This window comes from Doryrhamphus excisus, chromosome 11 (assembly GCF_030265055.1).
Source record: "Doryrhamphus excisus isolate RoL2022-K1 chromosome 11, RoL_Dexc_1.0, whole genome shotgun sequence".
Taxonomy (NCBI): Eukaryota; Metazoa; Chordata; class Actinopteri; order Syngnathiformes; family Syngnathidae; genus Doryrhamphus; species Doryrhamphus excisus.
The window spans coordinates 7,357,751-7,379,551 of record NC_080476.1 but is presented as its reverse complement, the minus strand read 5'-3'; the positions used below and the strand labels follow the sequence as shown (position 1 = coordinate 7,379,551).

Genomic DNA, 21,801 nt, shown 5'->3' with positions numbered 1-21,801 from the left:
CCCTAATATGAACCTTTCATCAACTGTACTATGAATTTCTCAAAGGGCTGTTTTCAACCAGTGTATAAATATCAGCTCATTCCATTTGAATGTAAATGTTATGAAATTTATTTTTACAGGAGTACATTTTCACAAAATCCCTTTCGCTTCTGAAAAGCTTGTGAAAATTGTCATTACTGTTGCAGGGGTATGCTGGAGCCTACACCAGCTGACTTTGGGCGAGAGGCGGGGTACTGTTCGGCAGCCAATCATAGTGCAGAATATCAAACAACTTGTAAAAGGTATGTCCATGAAAAGTACCCAAGCTAACATGAGCTGGATGAGTTAGACTACCATATTAACTCGAGTATACTTTACAGTGTAAGTTGTAAGTTACAAGTAAACAATATGTTTACACAAAACCGTTAACACCAGCCATGTTGTTTGATCTAGAGACAGTGCCACTGAGGGAAAGACAGGAAGCAGAACTGGAGGTAGCAGAGATGAGGATTGCTGAGGTTCTCATTGGGAGTGACCAGGATGGATAGGATCAGGAACGAGTACATCAGAGGGACATTACATGTTAGAGGCCTTGGAGATAAAGTCAGAGAGGCCAGACTGAGATGGTTGGGACATGTCCAGAGGAGAGATAGTGAAGAAGAATTGGTAGAGGAAGACCAAAGAGGAGGTTTATGGATGTAGTGAAGGAGGACATGAGGGTAGTTGGTGTGAGAGAGACAGATGCAGAAGACATAGTTGAATGGAGAGAAAAAAGAACCCAGAATTGTGTTGCGGGTTGAGGTGTCTTGACTGTTGCTAATAAACTTGCCTAGATGTAGTCATAGCTCCCGTTCTTTATTTACACCAAACTTCCACATCAGTGAGCATCTTGAAACCCTTGGTTACATTGGCATGAGACAGCCTTTCTTTGTTGTTTGACGTATCTAATTCTAAGTGCTTACAGGAAGTCCAACGTAGCACTTCAAAGACGATGTTATTCCCGGGGGTGTTTAATCATGCCGGTCATGCATCCTCCTATGCATGATATTGTGTTGCAAATGTTGCAATGAGCCGACCGCTCATTAAGCCAAACTTTTTAGCCACTTCTTATAATTGGTGTTAGCGGGTTTTTCTTCCGGTCAGCGAAGTGGGCATCGAATCCCAAGAGAATTGCAATGAATTGACCAGAGAATCCCTACACACAGAATGCTCTGTGACATAAATGGTTCACATCATCCACATGTATGTTTACCCAGCCAATAAACGCGCTGTTAGTCAAGTTGACATGCACCTGTTTTCAGGAAAGTATACCGGTGCTGTCTGCAAGTCAGAATCTTCTTCTGCAATCTTATGATCAAAAGTTGTCAGTTCTCGTCCATCAAGTAGTCTGTCCATTCATTGTGTCCCATGTCCATTGCCATATTATCAGCGATTTCCATCGATGCTCAACCCTAGACAATACTATGTGAACCACTGAAATACTAAATAAACCTTGGATATAACTGAAGACTAGTTTGTGTACAGCTTGTATAGCCATATAGATTGCCTATCCACGGAAAATGACTCAAGACACAGCCATTATTGTGGTAAGTAGCTGGCATCTCCACCTTTGTAGTGATACAAATACATGGGAAACGACTGGGTTAATAATTCATTCATTCATTTTCTACCGCTTATCCTCACAAGGGTTGCGGGAGGTGCTGGAGCCTATCCCAGCTGTCTTTGGGCGAGAGGCGGGGTACACCTTGGACTGGTTGCCAGCCAATCACAGGTCACATATAGACAAACAACCATTCACACTCACATTCATACCTATGGACAATTTGGAGTCACCAATTAACCTAGCATGTTTTTGGAATGTGGGAGGAAACCGGAGTACCCGGAAAAAACATGCAAACTCCACACAGAGATGGCCGAGGTGGAATGGGTCTCCTAGCTGTGTGGCATGCGCGCTAACCACTCGGTCACCGTGCAGCCCAGGTTAATAATTATTTTTAGTAAACAATAACAAATTAAGAGAATATGTTTTTGTATATATTTTTTGCCTTCAAAGGCAGCAGCTATACCACAATAACACTATCATCGTTTTTTCTTCCTGCTTCAGGATGACACATGCACATCCTTGACGTCATTGCAGAGAATAGGGTCCAAATTGTGACACTTTAGTGTTAGCACCAGTGTTATTCAGCACCGCATTAATGCCTCACAGGTTGTCTATAAAAGCTGGACACTGTCTACTCTAAAGTATATCCAAGTTTATGTTGCATAGTGTTGTCACTTGAGAGGATATATTAAACATGTACGCACTTTTGGAGAGATACTTTAACTACAAAGGGAGTTCTGTTAATTGCAGGAGAAGAAAATATAAAAAAATAGGCAGTGAAAGTAAACAAACTGGCAGTAAAAGTCATCCCTTAATAAAGGAATAGTTTTTCAAAAGCGAGCTTCAGTAAATGATTAATTCAAAACTGCATTATGGCAACAATCATGACCAAAAAAAGTAAACAAATACTTCAATTCACTCCCCTGACATGCTTCATGTATGAAATGGTGCATGCAGCACGGCCTTGCAGGAAGGCCAAATTGTGCTTTTTGGAGGCTTTACAGGAACACAGGAAAAATACAAGTGTGGCAAAGTATAAAAAGTGTAGAAAATGTAAAAATGTCAATGCAAAAAAAAGAAAAAATGCTCTTAAACCACAGTGGGTTGCATGTCATCACAGTGGTCATATACAGTCATTTGTACACTAGTTTACAGAAGGTTTGCGATGGCATGACTTGAACAACAAATGCAGTCGTCATGCATTTGAAAAGGCAAAGTTTTATAACAGTAGAGCGCTCAAAATTGGCAGATAGGTTAGCTGTGTTGAGTAGAAAGGATGTACAGTCGGGACCTGATGCAAAACAACAGAGAGCTGCTTAGGGGCCGGCACTTGTAGGAGCTCAGTATCCAATGAGCATTGAAAGAGGGACCCAATTACTTGTCCAAACAGTCCCGGTGGGGGACATCCTCTCATATACACAACATAATGGCCCCGCAAAGTAGGAAAAAGTCCAAATTGTGATGGACAGGACGCGTCTGACATCATACACAGAGAGAGACTTTCACCTTCTCCTCCACTGTTTCAGTCAGGCACAAGCAGACACCTAAAGACCCACAAGCCACCGGGTCCTCGCCCTCTGAGGTGGGTGGGAAGAGGGGTTCTCTGGTCCCTGATGAAAGTGAAAGTGTGGGTTCAGATGGGTTAAGCAGCTGACAGTTGCGTGGGCTTCATAGCGGGGAGATCCAGCAGAGCCTGCACGGTCTCGCCCACCTTCACCAGGCCGCGCTCTTCTAGGATGTGATGGGGGAGACACAGCTGGTCCTGGGGGAGAAGACAACAAGAACATTCATTCATTTTCTACCGCTTATCCTCACGAGGGTCACGGGGGGTGCTGGAACCTATCCCAGCTGTCTTTGGGCGAGAGGCGGGGTACACCCTGGACTGGTCGCCAGCCAATCACAGGGCACATATAGACAAACAACCATTCACACTCACATTTATGCATATGGACAATTTGGAGTTACCAATTAACCTAGCATGTTTTTGGAATGTGGGAGGAAACCGGAGTACCCGGAGAAAACCCACGCATGCACGGGGAGAACATGCAAACTCCACACAGAGATGGCCGAGGGTGGGAGTGAACTCGGGTCTCCTAGCTGTGAGGTCTGCGCGCTAACCACTCGACCGCCCCGCAACAAGAACATTAAAAATGTAGTAAATCCAAGAGAACCGTGATTGATTTTGACCAAAAATATTCAAAAATATGATGTAAAAAGTTGGTTAACTGCAACTGGTTAGCTTATTTTGCAAAACCAGGATTGCATATGGATTTGACCCTAAACTAAAGTACGTGTTCCTTTATTATGGTTTTTGCACCAAGGTGTGAAAGATGTGCTGACACTGGCATTTATTCGGTGCCTACACAGAATTTTATTTGCTCCCCCAGGGCGGAGAACGGACCTAAACCCTCTGCCTTAAATTGTAGCAGCTGTACCATTACACCACCAGTGGGTGTGTGGGCACGTGTGGCCTTATTTGTGAAAACAAGGATAGATTTGATCTACTTTGGCCCACAAATGTGCAAAAAATATGGAAAATTGTATTTGCATGTGGTTAACTGTTATATAACATTCAAACATTTATCCTGGCCTTAGAATAGGGGTTATATATAATATGATTGGCAGATAAAATGTGTAAGACAATTTTTATAGACATGCATTTGATTACCTGTGGGACTCCCATTTTCTTACAGGCATCCAAGAAGTTCTCCACATTCCTACGGCATTTCGCCATGCTAAGCTTTGGCTGGTTGGTGGAGGAAACAGAGAAACAGGATTAGCACAGAATGCAACAATTATTAATATTAAGATTGTAATAATGCTGTTTACCACTGCAGGTGATGGTACGTGGATGCTGGACACAGAGCGAGGACAAATGTGATTGGCTAAATGACAAAGGACCACTCCATCCATCAGGGCGGCTCCAACGTCGTCGGGAAGCAACACCTTCAGTCTGGACTCAATGTTCTGCAAGAATGAGAGCATTTTCCAGACAATTAGACAGTAATTACTTTTGTGTAGCATATATAATAATATAATTGGCAAAATAGCTTGGCAAAGGTAAATGGCAATATAAAGTACTATCATTGTTATTTTTTTAACCATACTGGCCCTCAGAATGTACAATTTCAAATGAAAAAAAAAAAACCTGTCGTAGGAGTCCTATCTGCTCAATTTCCTCTCTTAAATGCTCCATTTTTCTCCTCATAGTGAAGCTGGGTTCCGTTGAGCTGAACTCCTGATGACTTCCTCGGGTGAAGGCTGGGATATTAATAGAGAGGCATTGTTAACGGTTCCAAGTAATACAAATTATTACATAAAAGAAAACAGACAGACACACATTCACACACTTCGCTTTAAGGGACTTTCAAAACAAATAGTTCTAATGTTGAACATGTTGAAGTGTAAACAGTGAAACCACGGTTAACTTAACTCTTGTTAAGTGGGAGGTGCTGTATTTGATTAAGTTTCAGCAGAAACCTCCTCACTTCCAGAGAACTCCACCTTAGCCTGACTTTGTGACACATGCATGTGGAGGAAAACAATATATTCCCGTCATTTTCATTTACTAGAGAAACTGATAATATATATTCATTCATGTGTCCTGTACAGACTGAACTTGAAACTGAAACCAGGAAATTCCAGGAAATTAGAGAGAAAATTAAATAGTCAGGGCTGCACAGCGGCCTCACAGCTAGGAGACCCGAGTTCAATTCCACCCTCGCCATCTCTGTGTGGAGTTTGCATGTTCTCCCCGTGCATGCGTGGGTTTTCTCCGGGTACTCCGGTTTCCTCCCACATTCCAAAAACATGCTAGGTTAATTGGTGACTCCGAATTGTCCATAGGTATGAATGTGAGTGTGAATGGTTGTTTGTCTATATGTGCCCTGTGATTGGCTGGCGACCAGTTCAGGGTGTACCCCGCCTGGGATAGGCTCCAGCACCCCCTGCGACTCTCGTGAGGATAAGCGATAGAAAATGAATGAATGAATTAAAGAGTCAAATTACATGTTGAGTACTATAAATGTGTACATGTTGGCAGCACATTAAAATAAAAGATTCTCGCTTTGTTTGGGTACTTGAGTGCACAAAATGACAAGCACGCAAATTGACTAGTTTGTATAATATTCTCATTTGAGTTTGGCAAATGAATGCGCCTATTGTGTAAACCAAGTATCATAAGATTTGGTATTAAGTGTGTGATCCAAGATGGCTGAATAAACTAGCAATGATGGGAGTAATCTTTATTAATATCACAACATTCAATGTGTCAAAGGTCAAATACAACACGGAATTTTCTATGAAAACCAAGAGCGTATACAAGAACAAAGGTAAACTTTTAATTGAAAACCAAGTCATATAAAACTAGGGTGTTTCATTATAGATTATTATACATTATAAGTACATTATTATATCTGGAACACGGAATGAATGATAGTGTTTTGCATGCTTTCCTGTACAGATGACAACATAAACAATCTATGTTTGTGTCTAATTGTGCACATTCGTACATCAAGTTTGCACAGTACCTGATCTTGGTTTGAGTCCAAAGACAGTCAGAGTCGTGCTAAAATCAGAGTTCCGCAAGCTCTCCTGCAGACAAAACAACATACATGAATGTCATTCAGGCAGTGATTAGACTTTCGTGAATGATAAATGTGAAGAAGAATTTTATGATGAACACAGGAAACTAATGTCATCGCTAATGTTATCGTTTACAGCGCATACCTCACAGTCGTCATTCCCACTGCAGCTTTTCCGAGCACTCTGGCATTTGTACTGTCAAGATAGACAACAAAAACTTAAGTCACATGTTGGATATGAGAATGTCTAATTTACTATTCTCTACCCTGTTCAATATGGGTGAGGTTTTGTTCAGTGAATAATACTTGAATTGTGATAATAAATTAAATACACACCTTCCATTACAGCAGCTACTTTTATTAAAATACTTTAGAGTAGTCAGTGTACAGCTTGTATAGCAGTATATATTTACTATCCACTGAAAATGAACATGATTGTCTAAATAGCTGGTAGTGAGAGTTGTGTTTATCCAACAGTCAAGCGTGGTGGTGGTAGTGTCTTGTCACATGCACCGTGACACTGTGAAGCAAAACAGGACCCCCCCTTCCCTTGAGAAAGTGGGCCACAGGGCAGTTTTAGAACCTGTGCAGCCCTGGTGAAGTCCACACCCATCGAAGGTTAAAGTACTAGCGCACACTAAATATTAGGGGTGTCACGAAACACAATGCAGGGAGAAGATTTGGAGACGAGATTTTAAACATTCCTTTTAAGAAGAGTTCAATGAAAAAATATATGACTGGACAAACAAACGTTTTCATTTAGCTGAGTCACAAAACAATGCAGATCTGTTTATTAATGTTTATTGTCCCACAAATTGACGCAAAAGGGCATTTAGGGACCAAATAAACCACTAATGTTATGCTAATATATAATGAAAATAATCCCTTCATCCATCTTCTATGATGCTTATTCTCATTAGGGTCGTGGTGGTATTGTTGGAGCCTATCCCAGCTGACTTCGGGCAAGAGGAGGGGGGAGAACATGCAAACTCCAGACCCAAGAGGAGATTCAAACCCAGGTCTTCCCGATTGCCTGACTGTGTGGCCAAGGTGCCAACCACTCGGTTACAGTGTGGCCTATAATAATAATTGAATGGTGTTGGAATTACACTGCTGTTAATATGTGATTTAAGTATACTAAATATTCTTGCTTGCGTTGACAGCAATTCAGATAATAATGACTTATTTGCTGTGTATATAAATATAAATATGATTTGCAAGCTGTACACTGACTACTCTAAGTTATATTCAAGTTAAAATTGTCCCCTTGGATAACATAATCAAATGTAGGCTAAAGGTGAGATACAAGTTGTATCTTGTACTGTGGATGAAAAGCAGAGAAACGCTGTCATCCTTTGTTCCTAGTTGGGATTATGTTCAAAGAACTCCACAGATTTCCATGTAAGGGCGTGGCATCAGTTTTAGGACACACTTGGAAATGTTCATCCAAGTTAGGAAAACAGAAATAAGAGATTGCCCCTGCTAGAACGCAGCAACTATCTATTTCAGTCAGAAGAAATGTCCCAAAGCACCTTGAGATAATCTTTTCTCAGGTATTTGTTCCTCTTACGATCTTCATTTTGATTGAGAACAGGCGGGACGTCAGGCCATTTGGACTCTGAATCTGACTGGTCCGACTTCAGGCTGCCATCAAAGGAGCAGGATGACGAAGGCTATTTAAGAAAAGAGGACAATTGATGGAAAGGGAAACACATGCGTGTCTGCACAAGCAATACACTATACACACCCGAGTAGGGAGCTTTCAAAAGAAAGGAGTTTGTACCTGTCCACTGAGCACTGATGCCCCGCTGCTTCCCTCATCCAAGGAAGCACTGTGAGAAAAACACAATCAGTGAATTGCAACCAAGCAACCAAGTGAAATAAAGCTATCTGTGCTAGAGATCCTATAATGAGCAAAATGTACTCAACTAAAGGAACTGCGATGATTTCAGCTTCCAGAAACATTGTGTGTACAGATCCTTGCAACATGAGGCCATGCACATGAGGTGATGGTTGTGGATGAATGGTACAACCATTAACCTCAGGATGTTGCCCCGGAATATGCAATAACCATGCTTATAATGATATAATATAATGACACAAGTCTCATCAGTTAGCTTAGCACAATGCATTCAGTGGCATACTACGAGAAGTCATCCCTGAGCATTAAATATAAACATGTGGTACAGTAACACACCTACGAGGCTGAGGAGGGGGTCTGGCTTTGCTGCCGGAGCTCCCAGAGTGACTGAGGAATCTGCACACACGACCAAATACAAGTACAATTACATGAATGCATAATAACAATATGTTACTGCACATGTAAGATTCAGAAGCAAATACATTTACTCTTGTTATCTTTTAATTCCAGTTGTTTAAAAAAAAGCCTCTCTGTCTACCTGTGAGCTCGGCCTGTCACTCTGCGACGATGAATGAGACTTTCAGCTCTGCATATTAATGACCGTCGTCTAGAGGCCATTTATCACACGGCCAGCAAAGGAGAAGAAGGGAGAGACAGAGCAGAAAGAGAGGATGAAGGGCAAACTGATGTGAAGTGACGTAAAACTGATAAGAATTTGATTTGCTAGTGCTCAGCTGAGGTGAAAGAGGACAGGGAGGGGAGTTAAAATGTGCTTTAGTGTTGTTGCTACAGTATACATGACAATATGTCATGCAGGAGACACATATTGTACCTGTTCTGCTGCTCCTGCTGCAAAAGTTGAACGGCAATCTTCCTCAGATCCAACACCTCCTTCAGCTCGTCATCCTCCTCCTCAAGGAGCTGCTCCTTGTCCGAGCTGTACCATGACCATGAAAAAGACATTTAGACAAACAGTATTATTATTTATTCATTTCTACCGCTTATCCTCATGAGGGTCGTGGGCATGCTGGAGCCTCAGTCTTCGGGCGAGAGGTGGGGTACATCCTGGACTGGTCGCCAGCCAATCACAGGGCACATATAGACAAACAACCATTCACACTCACATTCATACCTATTGACAAGTTGGAGTCGCCAATTAACCTAGCATGTTTTTGGAATGTGGGAGGAAACCGGACTACCCGGGGAAAACCCATGAAATAGAATCCAGCGGAGGGCGGAAGACCGGTGCAGAAGCCACTACCTGATTACTTCATCCATATTGTTAACTTCAGCAGCAGGTACAACCATCATAACACACACTGGCCTAGTTCATTATCTGTTATGTGTCTCTAATAAACCATTCCCCCTGCAACAACACATTATTGCTGTTGTTGTTGTTATTATTATTATTGTTGTTATTATTATTATTATTGTTATTATTAAATGCCTCATTCTAAGTGTATATGATACTTAATCACCACTGTCATCGCCCCAACATCTCTTGCTGTCCAATCATCACGGTCGATTAAACCGCTACTTTTTCTCACACTTTGAACCCTGCGGCTTATTATTATTAATTTGTGGTTGAGTATGCTTTAGAGAAGTAATTTTGTGCTTCATGCATGTGCCAACACCATGGACATTGCGTGGAGAGGTGCATGTAATGTGGCATCAGGCTGAAGACAATTGACCTAGCGGCTTTGGCTCTGCTGGTGGACCTTGGCACAAAGTAGTAGTGTCAGGAGATCAGGGAGGACAGTTGGCTGGTAAATGGTACGGTGGAAGAAAACAGCTTTAATGATGCAGAAAGAGGAGGATGAAGACTTTCTGGTGGGCCACTGTTTTATCAGCATTCATTTCATTTGAGCTTTCTGTGTATTAAATATCATATGTTACGCTTACAGACCTGTGCAGCCATCTTTTGTCTCTTTACATTTAGTACAGTTACTAGTTTACATGTTTTTTATAATGTGGAAGTAATTGGACACTGCAAAACTTTGGAGTGCACCTCAACTCCCTTACTCGTCAATGGGTGAACTTGTTATTTAACAAATTTTAGAATGAACAGCCCCTATTTTAGAATGTCCATTCCTATTACAGTTTACATAAATAAATATCCCAGGTGAAGAAATACTAAATTCCATAACAGTTTCTTACCCCGACTCCTCTTTCCAGCTCTCTTTGTCTTTGCTTTGGTGAGATAAGTTAAGAACTTTTTCCAGTTCCTGAAACACACAATGGAAACAACTACAGTAACAACACAACCCGTGTACTGTAAACAAATATTATTTAATATTTTGTGAAGGTTCTTACCTTAATACACGACACATGACAGTTCTGCTGTCCATCACACTCTGACAGAGCAGGATCCTCATCCGGGTTGGGTTCTATAAAGTCATACAGATCCTGATCTGATAGAGGGAGGAAGCATCCGCGATGATCACATTAACGATCACATATATTTTTTTTAGGCACTTCATTCAATAATCCCCTTGTGTCGGTTACTGCGTTCAAGGGGGGGGTAATCGGATATTTATTGTTGGTAACCTTTGCAAGAGTCCATTTTGGAAAGGAGTGAGAGGGCGTCGGCACGAGCTGTCTCAGACACCTGAGAATGGAGGCTGACGGTGTCGTCGTCTGAAGGCTACAGAGAAGAGATGGTCTGTGAGCTTGCATGATATGCAAATACTGTACAAGACTGACTGACTTGAAATTGTGTAACTAACATACATTGGGGACATGTATACATTCACTTGACCTTAGATTAGAGAAATTCAACACAATAGCTGTATCAAAAACCTTTATAAAAATAAGCTATTCATTTGATCGTGTTTATTATTGTGGGAACAACCATTCACATTCATACCTATGGGCAATTTAGACTTGCAATTATCATTACACACACTGGCCGGGCTCTATACATCCATCCATTTTCTATGCCGCTTATCCTCACCAGGGTCTCATGTATGCTGGAGCCTATCCCATTTGACTTTGTGTGAGATGCGGGGTACACCTTGGACTGGTCGCTGGCTGGGCTCACTTTCAGTAATGTGTTCCCCTTAAACCGTTTCCACTTCATATTACACTCTTATTGCATCAAACACTGATAGCAAACACGATGACCTGGGTTTGAATCTCTGCTTGGGCATCTCTATGTGGTTTTTGCATGTTCTCCTGTTCCCGCTCCACGGAACCACTATGTTCACAGAGACTGAGGCACGCTTTGTTTGGACATAGTTTGGCCGTATTATAACCATCCATCCACCCTTTGTCTATGCTGCTTATACTCACTGGGGTCACAGGTATGCTGGAGCCTATCCCAGCTGTCTTTTGGCGAAAAGTGCATAACCAGGCATATTTTTGGCAATAATAGTCATCAAAAATCGAATCATAACAACACTGGGACGTATGTAAAATGAGGTTCTAGTGTCAAAACCCCTATCTAGTGTCGATAGTGCTGTAGTGCCTCAACTGTAAAAGAACCACTATCCGTTCTTCACAGAGACTGAGTCACCAATGCGTGGATGCTTTGTTTGGACTCTTGACCAGTTTGTTATGAGTACTGCTTGGTCTTACAATAACAAGAAGTTATTCTTGTAAACACAGACTTTATGATACAGCTCTTGTCGTGGATCCCAGTAGACTGCGTGAAGGTGTACCGAATGCATTGTCTCGTGTGTGTTCATATTGGAATCATGTGCCTTTTCATATGACTCCATAGAATGTAAACTGAATTATCCACTATGGGATTCTAGGTATTAATTTACTTGACCTCTGACCTCTGTGGTAGACAGCCTCTTGTCACCATTGTCACTCCCAATTCCAGAGTCTGGCCCATGGTTCTTACTTGGATAAAAGTCTTCCATGCTAAAGACATATTGGAGAAAATGACTCATGTGGAGATATGCTATGTCATGAATGTGTGTACTGAAATCTTTTGAATTTTGTTGTAGTACCTGTCTGTGAGAGGCTGTGGAAGGCAACGTTTGCCAAGAGAAGGGAGGTCCAGGGTGTCTGGCTTCTTATCCAACCTGCACGCTTGGATGTTCAGGTACTTAAATATATGCACTTTGCCCTTGAGACAAATCTGGAACAAGATATGCAGTCATCCGTCCACTAGAGGGAGATGTTGTACTAGATTGGTATACCAATGTAGACTTACCTGTGCTGGAGGAGACTGCATAGGATTGTTGTCTAGAATGATGTGCTGCAGTTGCCTGAGTTTCCTGTAAGCTGCTGGAATCTCTGTGATCTTATTGCAGGAGAAGTCAAGTCGAATGAGAGGAAGGTCAGCCAACTCTGTAAGGGGAGGTTATTTTGTTTTGTTTGTTTGTTTGTTCTTTTCATGAGGTACACCGAGAGCCATATCCACAATTATCCTGTTTGAACACTATACTCCCCTTTTTAACACCTCTTAATATAATGCAGTGTAGTTCTATTCATAGATCTACCATAATAACAGGCATGTTGCTAAACAATCTGTGGTGATGTTATTATATTGTAAATGCAATATACTAAGTTCTATGTGAAGTATTTCCATAATGCCTCATATTAACTCACTATCAAGATCTCAGTGTATAGACTGGTCATATATCTGATCTCGTTTCATATTATCTACATACTGTATTGTATATAACTCTGGGAAAAACTGTTGATTTTGTTAATACTTGGGTTGTTTATATTGTTTATTTTTCTATATTGTGTATTTTGTACTGCTTAACTGATTCTGTACTCTTGCTGCTGTGCAATGCAAATTCCCCCACTGAGGGACGAATAAAGGCATATCTTATCTTATCTTATCTTAAAGTCAAAGTCCACCCACTCTAGTAATACAACACAATGTCAGGAGTGATGCACTGACCTTCAGGTAGCATCTGCAGACAATTTTTCCGAATGTTTAGTTCTCGTAAGGCTTGGAGACACCCCACCTGAGCAGGCAACACCTGGATCTCATTACAGCTGACATCCTGCAGGGGGAGACAGAGTGGAATGTTAACACAAACAAACACAGTATTTGCTTATAAAGAGACAAAAAAAAATTCTGCTTACTAGTTCCATCAGTTCTTTGGCTTTGCCGATCTCTTCCGGGATGGACACTAGCTTATTGTTGCTCACAAGTAGAACTTTGAGGGGGAGGTTGAACAGGTGTTTGGGCAAAATGGAAATGAGATTCCGGCTGAAGAGAAACACAGTATTAGTTTATATACTCTACTTTCAGTATTAAATACACCGTGTTTATAAAGCATGATATCTGACGTGGACAAGTGTGGCGTGAGCACCTGATGTCAAGATAAGTCAGCATCTGTAGGTTGATGATGGCTTCTGGGATGCATTTGATACAATTGTGATAGAGATTGAGGGATTCGAGGGGGGCGAAGAGACACACTTCTGGAGGGACTTCTGAAAGACGATTCTTGGAAAGATCTGCAAAGGAGAACAAAATATCCGACATGATACCTGGTCATTGCACTTTTAAAAAGTCAAAATGGGAAACTTATTGAGGTGGCTTTTAGGAATGTTTAGTAGAAGCTTTTCTCAGCTGCTTGACAATTTCATGTCTTCAATTGATCAACATTGTATAGCTTAATAAAACCAAATTGCCAGTCAGATTAATTATTCATTCATTTATTCATTTTCTACCACTTCTACTGATGAGGGTCGCCAGGGTGCTGTCTTCGGACGAGAGGCAGGGTACACCCTGGACTGGTCGCCAGCCAATCACAGGACACATATAGACAAACAACCATTCACACTCACATTCATACCTATGGACAATTTGGAGTCACCAATTAACCTAGCATGTTTTTGGAATGTGGGAGGAAACCGGAGTACCCGGAGAAAACACACGCATGCACGGGGAGAACATGCAAACTCCACACAGAGATGGCCGAGGGTGGAATTGAACTCGGGTCTCCTAGCTGTGAGGCCTGCATGCTAACCACTCTCCGCCATGCAGCCTCAAATTAACGAAATTATTATAATTAACTATAATTACTAACAGAGATGTTTTTTGTTGTGACAAATATAACATTTTTTTTACGTCACGTCTGCATCTTTCCATGTTATTGGAGGGAAAAGGTTACTCAGGTTACTTGCTTGGGAAAGACCTTTGGCGCCTCCTGTTGGTTTGCATGCATATACTGTATCTCCAAAACCAAAATATGCGACAGATGTGTCCAAAGTGAGCCCCGGGGGCCATTTGCGACCCACAGCTGATTTTTTAATGGCACTTGGCACATTCTAAAAATAAAATAAACTGCAAAAATGGAAGAAAAGAGTAGTAATTTTGCAATAAATTTACAATTATACAATAAAGCTTGGTCATCAGAAATGTGTAATTTGTCATATACTGAGAGAAAAATATATTTTAGAAGCATAAAGTTGTTTTAAGACATAATACCATTAGAAGCAAAACAAAGAATAAAGATATGACTCCGGGCACCTCCGATATAAGACTTTTTTATTCATGTGGAATGTGAACCTACAGGTGACATCCAAATAGATCAGGCATCAACATAGATTAGACAGACAAATCAATACATTCCTCAGTGAGAGAGCAGCATGTCACCATTTAGCACCAGTCTAACATTACACTCCTCTTTTGATACGGAATGGTATAGTATCAGCATTCACTTTATTGATCCACATGGATGCCGCATTAATGGCTGAAAGCAGGGGCGATCATTTGCAGCCTGTGGCTGTTTCTTTATTGGCCTGCAGCACGGTTAAATAAATAAATAAAATGTAAAAAAAAAAAGGAAAATGTAAAAATTTGCAATATTTGGACAAGAGCTGCAAAATATTAAGAAAAAAGTTGTCATTTTACAGGTTTTAATGTTGTAATGCTACAAGAAACTAACAAATTAAAGAATAAAGTTGTAATTTTTTTTATTTAGACTGTGGAAAAAGTTACAATGTTATGAGAATAAAGTCAAAATATTATTGGAATAAAGCTGTAATTATGAGAAGAAGATTTTCAAGAAGAAAGGTGAAATACATAACCGCGTATGTAATTTTATGCGGAAAAAATCAAAATATTACAACAAAAAAAGTTGTATTCTGATGAGAAAAGAAAGTCCTAAAAAAGCAGAAACTTGTAACATTATGAGGAAGATTTTAGTAGCATAAAGTTGACATATTAAAAAAAATATTATGAGAATTAAAATAAAGTTGTTATTTTTGGAAAATTAGCATGGGGAAAAAGATGACATTATGGGAATAAAGTCAAAATATTATGAGAATAAAATCATATGACGAAAAGCAAAGACCGAAGTTGATACGCTTTTTCACCAAAACAAAGCTGAGATGCATTTGTTTCTTGAAATATCTATCAATAAAAGTGGCACATGACATGAGTTAAAGATGCCTTATCCCTCAGTGAAAGATATTTGCATCTCTGCATCTTTCTGTGTCTCTCACCTCCATTAATAAACACAAACATTATCTTTGTAACCCGTAGCGGACACAAAGGGACACGGCAAGGTGATATATGTGGGGCCTACCTTCAGACACCTATTGATCGTACAAATGAGTGTGTGAATGTGTGTGTAGCTGATCCCATCTCCCGCCCTATCTCTGGCTGACATGTTAATTAGCAACGAGCGTGAGGAGCTGCACAGCCGCAGATAAACATGTGGTAAAAGTCAACATCAATGCACCGCCATCCCCTAATACATGGGGTTACTTATAGGGACTGTGACTTGTTAAACAATGGGGCTTGATGTAATAGGTCTAAAAATAGGCTGGTGCTCTTTTGGATTGAAAAATTCTATAAGTTGTTAAGCAGAAGTGAGAAGACTGCATGTGACAATCAGCAATCTGCAGGCATCAGCCGAGCACATATTATTGCCTGTAAAAGACACAAGCTGAGGTCAAAGGGTGTGATCACTTTCCATTAAGAGCACATGCTCTATGCTTGATGCTGTAACCCAGCTGTATTTGGGTAACCCCCCGCATCCAGAAGCCTCACAATTGGAGATTCCTCTTTAGGGTGATGGGGGTGGAGGAAGTAGGCGTGGCCATCCCGTCTCCCTCCTCCGACCCAGACCGTATGCCATCTGGGTCCCACAGTGGGCCTTTTTTTCCCAGTAGCTCCCAGCAAGACTCCACTCTGCTGCACCTTCATGCCAAGATCAGCAATCCATTCATTTGTGTTGGTGGAGCAGATGCTGTCTGATGGCTGTGTCTGCCAGTGACACAGCATACGCTAAAATAGTCCTGCTGAGCACTCTTTCTCTCATTGCTAAAAGGATTTAACACAGGAAATAACCGTTTACTGAGATTTCATATAGTAAAGGGTGCTGATTATACTTTTGTTTACATCTTTTATTCTGTTCCAAAAACCATAATATAAAAAAATCTAATAAATTCTTCCCATAAGAATTAATGTATATTGATTTAATCTGTTCCAGACACCCCAAATTCATTAATTCATTCATTATCTATACCGCTTATCCTCACGAAGGTCACAGGCATGCTGGAACCTATCCCAGCTGTCTTCGGGCGAGAGGCGGGGTACACCCTGGACTGGTCGCCAGCCAATCACAGGGCACATATACCCAAACAACCATTCACACTCACATTCATACCTATGGACAATTTGGAGTCACCAATTAACCTAGCATGTTTCTGGAATGTGGGCGGAAACCGGAGTACCCGGGGAAAACCCATGCAATCGAATCCAGCGGAGGGCGGAAGACCGGTGCAGAAGCGACTACCTGATTACTTCATCTATATTGTTAACTTCAGCAGCAGGTACATCCATCATAACACACACTGGCCCAGTTCACTATCTGTTATGTGTCTCTATTAAACCGTTCCCCCTGCAACATGTGTTACCTAAGGAACCTTTACATTGTAATCCTCTTGGAACAGACACTCACTGCATACTTTATTTCTCACCTTTGTCGTCAAAGTTCTGGCACTTGCAACTTTGCTTTTTGCAACCTGATACCTTCAACACTCAGATGTACGTAGTGCACTTGAATGTCTCATCAGAAAACGGCGCAGATACAGATATGTTCATCATTCTGCTTGCAAACAAATAAACCACACACATACATAAATATGATTAACTCATTTCCTTGACGGAATCTATCTATAGTGTCCCAACTCTAAAAGACCCACTATCCACTTTTCAGTCACAGTCAGTCACCAATATGTGGATGCTTTGTTTGAGCAGTACACTGTTTGAGGATACAATCAATTCAATGTTATTTATATAGCATAAAAATCACAACAAAAGTTATCTCAAGGCCCTTTACACATGAAGTCTGAAGGAACTGAAACCCCACATGAGCAAGCACTTGTCGACAGAGGCAAGGAAAAACTCCCTCTGGGGAAGAAACCTTGAACAGAACCCAGGCTCTGTGGGGTCGCCATCTGTCTCGAGCAGTTGGGTTAAGATAGATAGACAGAGGAGAGGGACAGTTGATAGATGAAGTGAGAATATTATAGTGCCAGACGTGATGTATTGGAAACTGTATACATTACACTAATTTGATGTATTACTGATGTGATATGTCTTTGTTTTCTGTGCTGAAAAGTATGTGTTGTCTCCACATGCACATTTAGAACGAGCCCTGAAGGCAGAAAATCACAGGAATTACATTTTTCAGGCTACTCTCACGTGGCTGTGATGACGCCAACAGTATAGTTAGAATGTGAGGCAACCGGTAGTTTGGACTCAAATGTGTCACGTATTGCGTGAGTCTGCCTGTGTTGTACTCGGACAACAAACAGTATTTACACGAGTTGATGATTAAATGCAAGAATGTTGAGAAGTGTGTCTCAGTGCAGAACATCCTTAATGAGGCGTCTTGGAGAGCTGAGCACAAGTAGGAATGTGATCACACATGACTTAAGGGGCTTTGTAGGTCACAAAACAACCAATAACCAATAAAAAAAAAAAATTTGTCTCCTGAAAGGGGTACCAAAAGCGTGCCATATAGCAAGAAGTTATTTTATAAACCAATTTGCATATTAAAATAAAGTTACACTTTAATATGTATTGCTATATCATCTATATTTAACACAACGAATGCTTTAAACTTACCATAAATTGTCACAAACATGCTCCAAAATGGCACAGAACACGAAGATAGTGAATGGACTGCATTAAACTCCATGTGAGACTCAACAAAGCATTGTTAGCACAAGAGTAACACACTTTACCTTCTGCAGAAGCATGATGATGCATATTTCTGAATCAGTGTCACTTTTGTTATTGTCTGAAAAAAAGCATGCACATTTCCCCTGTTTATTCAACGTATTAGTGTTATATTTTTTTATATGGTTATGACTGCAAATCGATGTAGTCTGTGCATCATGTCCCACAAAGTAACCCTCTTTGGTACCCAATTCAAGAGACTGACCCCTTTATCATCATGATGACCTTTGATGGGATATGCTTGGTTGTAAAATATAAGTCCTTTTATCACTGTGACAACAGAAGAACTCAAATGAATGGCAATCAACCACAACCTATATCATCATGCTTCCAGTAAATAAGCATTCAAGTATTCCCTTGAGCGAATCTACAGTTGAGAGCAGTTAATGCTCCTGCTGTGACTTGAGAACACTGCACACACCTCAGAGGCAATTTGTGGGTCCCCTCTGGGGTGAGCTAATGCTGGTATATATGAACCTGAGCATCTGTCCAGGTTCCTCCCCATACCCTCTCCAAGGTCAGGCCAACATTCCCATGGGAAAACACACAGAGTGGAGACAAAGTGCCAGTGGCATACTGCAAACAAACACCCTTGTGTGAGTAGCCTTCTTTGCTTTCTTCACACAAGACCACTCGGTCAGATGACACTTCATAATCTGTGTAGAAATAGCAACAACACAACAACACCTCGCCTTTTATTCAGCTCTGAAAGCTCACTGCAATACAATCCATCCTGTATAAGTTGTTGGCAGGATGGAGAAGCTGTTTCCTTTCCCAGCAGCAGGCTTTACACAAAGAGATCGGTGCAACTGCATTCTAAAGTTCTAAAGTACAGTCTTTAGCCACCATTAGATTTATTGTAATGTTCTAATGACCATATGCGTTTTGAATTTACAGGCCAAACTATGAAGAAAAGTAGGAATGAAATGACTGATAAGTGATGTCATTATGATTCCGGATGGTAGACAATTCCACTGATGGCAAAAAAGAAAATAAAGTCCTGGATTTGAACCTATACCTATATGTGCCCTCTCACTGACTGGTGACTACTCCAGGTTGTAATGCGGCTTTTGCCTGGGATTAGCTTCAGATCATCTATGACACGAGCTGGATGGATACGCAAACCTCATTATCTGAAACTTTGGCATTGTTTAACACGGGAATACAACATTCCAACTAAATGTATAGGTCAGAAAAGTGGAAAAAGCATAACAGATCCCCTTTAATACTGTGCGTAAAGAACTTAATGTGAACCTCTAATCAGACCACTTCCATGTTATGTGTATTATCGATCACAACGGCGATGCGCTACCTCATAGTTTCATCGGTTTCCAGCGATATTGTCACATTTTAATCTTGCGAGGTCTCGTGTTCAAAATATTGCCATGTTTTAATCTTGCGAGGTCTCGTGTTCAATCATCACCACATCAGCAAAACAGCGGGCATTCATTCAAGACGCTTCCCATGTAAATTAACAGGTGTGATAAAGGTACAAATTATTATTGGATTTTCAAAGTTCCTGTACTTGAAGATCAAGAGTATCTGTAGCAGAAATTGTGTGTGTATTTTGCAGGCAGTACAACAATATTGACTTCCACGGCAAATCATTTTACAGGATGCAATTACAGTCCATTTCAGAGTCACTCAATAAAACCATCAGGTTTTTGTGTCCTTATTTTCCAATATCCTGGATTACATCATCAATCCAGAAAAGACTAAATGTTATCCAAGATTCATTATATCATCAATATACCTCAATAATGTAACAATTATAACCATGGAATTCCCACTTCACAGACGACTAACAATTTAAAAATATACAGAGAATAGAAGATCCTTCCGAGAACGTATCATACAGAGGAATTTATAATCATAACGGCACTGTATCATCCATGAACCAGGAAGTAGCCTGACAAACAGACAAATCAATATGAATATGAGGTTCTGCTCTTTTTTTTAACAACTCTGCCTTGACAGAGGCCTGTGTTCTACTGCATGACTTTCTAGTTAGCCTGTATATTGTCAGTATGGCACTGCTAAAACAACAAATCGAAAGCACTTTTGCATACAGTAGTACCATGCACTTAGTCTTTCGACCATTAACACTATACGGTCATCTTTGATCCAATCATTAACCTTATGGGGTTACTTTAATTGACTTTGATTCTGCCTCTAATTCTGACATTGTAAGCATATTATTCATGATCCAACGCTCTGGTATCATTAGAAATGTGGAGGGTAAAAACTACTATGAATATGACAGGGTATCCAAATGAATCCCCTGGGGTACAAACCATTCAGAAAAAAATGAATTGTCCTACTATGAGATGCACGTATAAGACCATATTGTATATGGGCATATCAGTACAGAAGACGTATCAGAAGACTGAAGATAATGATTCAGAGTCAAACAGCTCCATCCCCACTGTTAGGGTGTCTACAGGATCAGACTCCTTGAAATGTAATTGAATCATTACAGACTGGAGTGTCCTTCATGTACAACAAGCAATACAATTACAGTATGGATGAGATAGGAGTCTGGAAAACAGCAGCAAACAACAATAATGATTAGGAAATGACTCTGCTAAGCTCACCAAAAGCAGGCTAGAGTATCTTCCTCCTTTCTGACATGCTCGTGTTAAGCATAAAGCACGCTCGCATGCAGAGGGGGCGAGGCTGCAAGGATCGTGAAGGCATCTTTTGTCTGCATGTGATCAAATGAATGCACCACGGTAAAACATATTTCCACGTTTCTTAGCAATTGGCTCATTCATATATTCTTCCAACAAGATTGCATCGACACCTACACTGCCCACTGGCTGACTAGGGTGCGCCTGCTGCCGTCTCATTCATGCATCTCAAGGGGGTGGGCTTGGAGGGAAGCTGATGGCTTTGCCCAAAAGAACTAAGCGGTAACCAAGCCCCTTTCATCGCCACCTTTATGTGCATAAATGGAGGCTGCATAACCGAACATTGAGAACATATTTTACATATAACATATAGCGACCCACCTGCTTGTGTTGTATCCGTGAGGTCGTAGCTCACCCCCGGGTACTCCCTCAGCTTCCTCCCGCTCAGGTTGAGAATCCCCGAGCACACGGCATCATCCAGAGCCCTTTCCAGGCTGCGGGCCGTGTGGTGCTGCTGCTGCTGCTGCTGCTGTTGGTGTTGCTGGTACTGGTGCTGCTGCTGCTGCTGCTGGTACTGGCTGTTACCCGGGCTCCAATGAGGTGAGCAATGATGGGTTTGGAGAGCCGTGACAGCTCCCACACCTCCTTGACTGGACGCCATTTTCGTTTAAAAACACAAAAAACAACAAAAAAGAGGAATTTAGAGCCAGAGTACAAACGGCAGCCGCAGCGCACAGCGGCAGTATCCTCCGCCCATGCGCGTACATAGGAGGTTTGCAGTCACAGGGCAGACGCGAGGGGGTGGGCCTCCGAGGTGGAGGTGCTGATGGTGATACTGAAGGGGTGGGGTGGTAGTGGGCTTGGTGGCCATTTTAGGCATTAACCCCCCCAGCTCTAATGATTAATAGTCGATTCCTAACAGTCAGCAGGGGTCCTTTAAGAAACCTTATTTATGATGTCCCAAATCCTGGAGACTG

The 21,801-nt window shown here is 41.2% G+C and overlaps 1 protein-coding gene across 3 annotated transcripts; it reads right to left on the bottom strand.

Moving 5' to 3' along the window:
• Positions 1–2,644: 2,644 nt before the first annotated feature.
• On the bottom strand, positions 2,645–21,697 carry lrch2 (leucine-rich repeats and calponin homology (CH) domain containing 2). 3 transcript variants are annotated; one of them, XM_058087964.1, is made up of 21 exons: positions 21,206–21,696; positions 13,306–13,450; positions 13,076–13,202; positions 12,888–12,993; positions 12,189–12,325; positions 11,983–12,113; positions 11,806–11,893; positions 10,574–10,670; positions 10,340–10,413; positions 10,184–10,251; positions 8,859–8,963; positions 8,565–8,633; positions 8,363–8,422; positions 7,949–7,997; positions 7,698–7,838; positions 6,311–6,361; positions 6,112–6,175; positions 4,731–4,843; positions 4,412–4,549; positions 4,251–4,328; positions 2,645–3,344 (listed from the first exon to the last, which is right to left on the bottom strand). In XM_058087964.1, exons 1-21 carry the CDS (start codon positions 21,483–21,485, stop codon positions 3,225–3,227), a joined length of 2,241 nt encoding a protein of 746 aa, XP_057943947.1. In that variant the 5' UTR covers positions 21,486–21,696; the 3' UTR covers positions 2,645–3,224. The 3 variants fall into 3 exon arrangements, with proteins under 3 accessions (XP_057943947.1, XP_057943946.1, XP_057943948.1); XM_058087963.1 differs by having other exon boundaries at positions 10,340–10,437; positions 21,206–21,695; XM_058087965.1 differs by lacking the exon at positions 6,311–6,361 and having other exon boundaries at positions 10,340–10,437; positions 21,206–21,697.
• Positions 21,698–21,801: the final 104 nt, after the last annotated feature.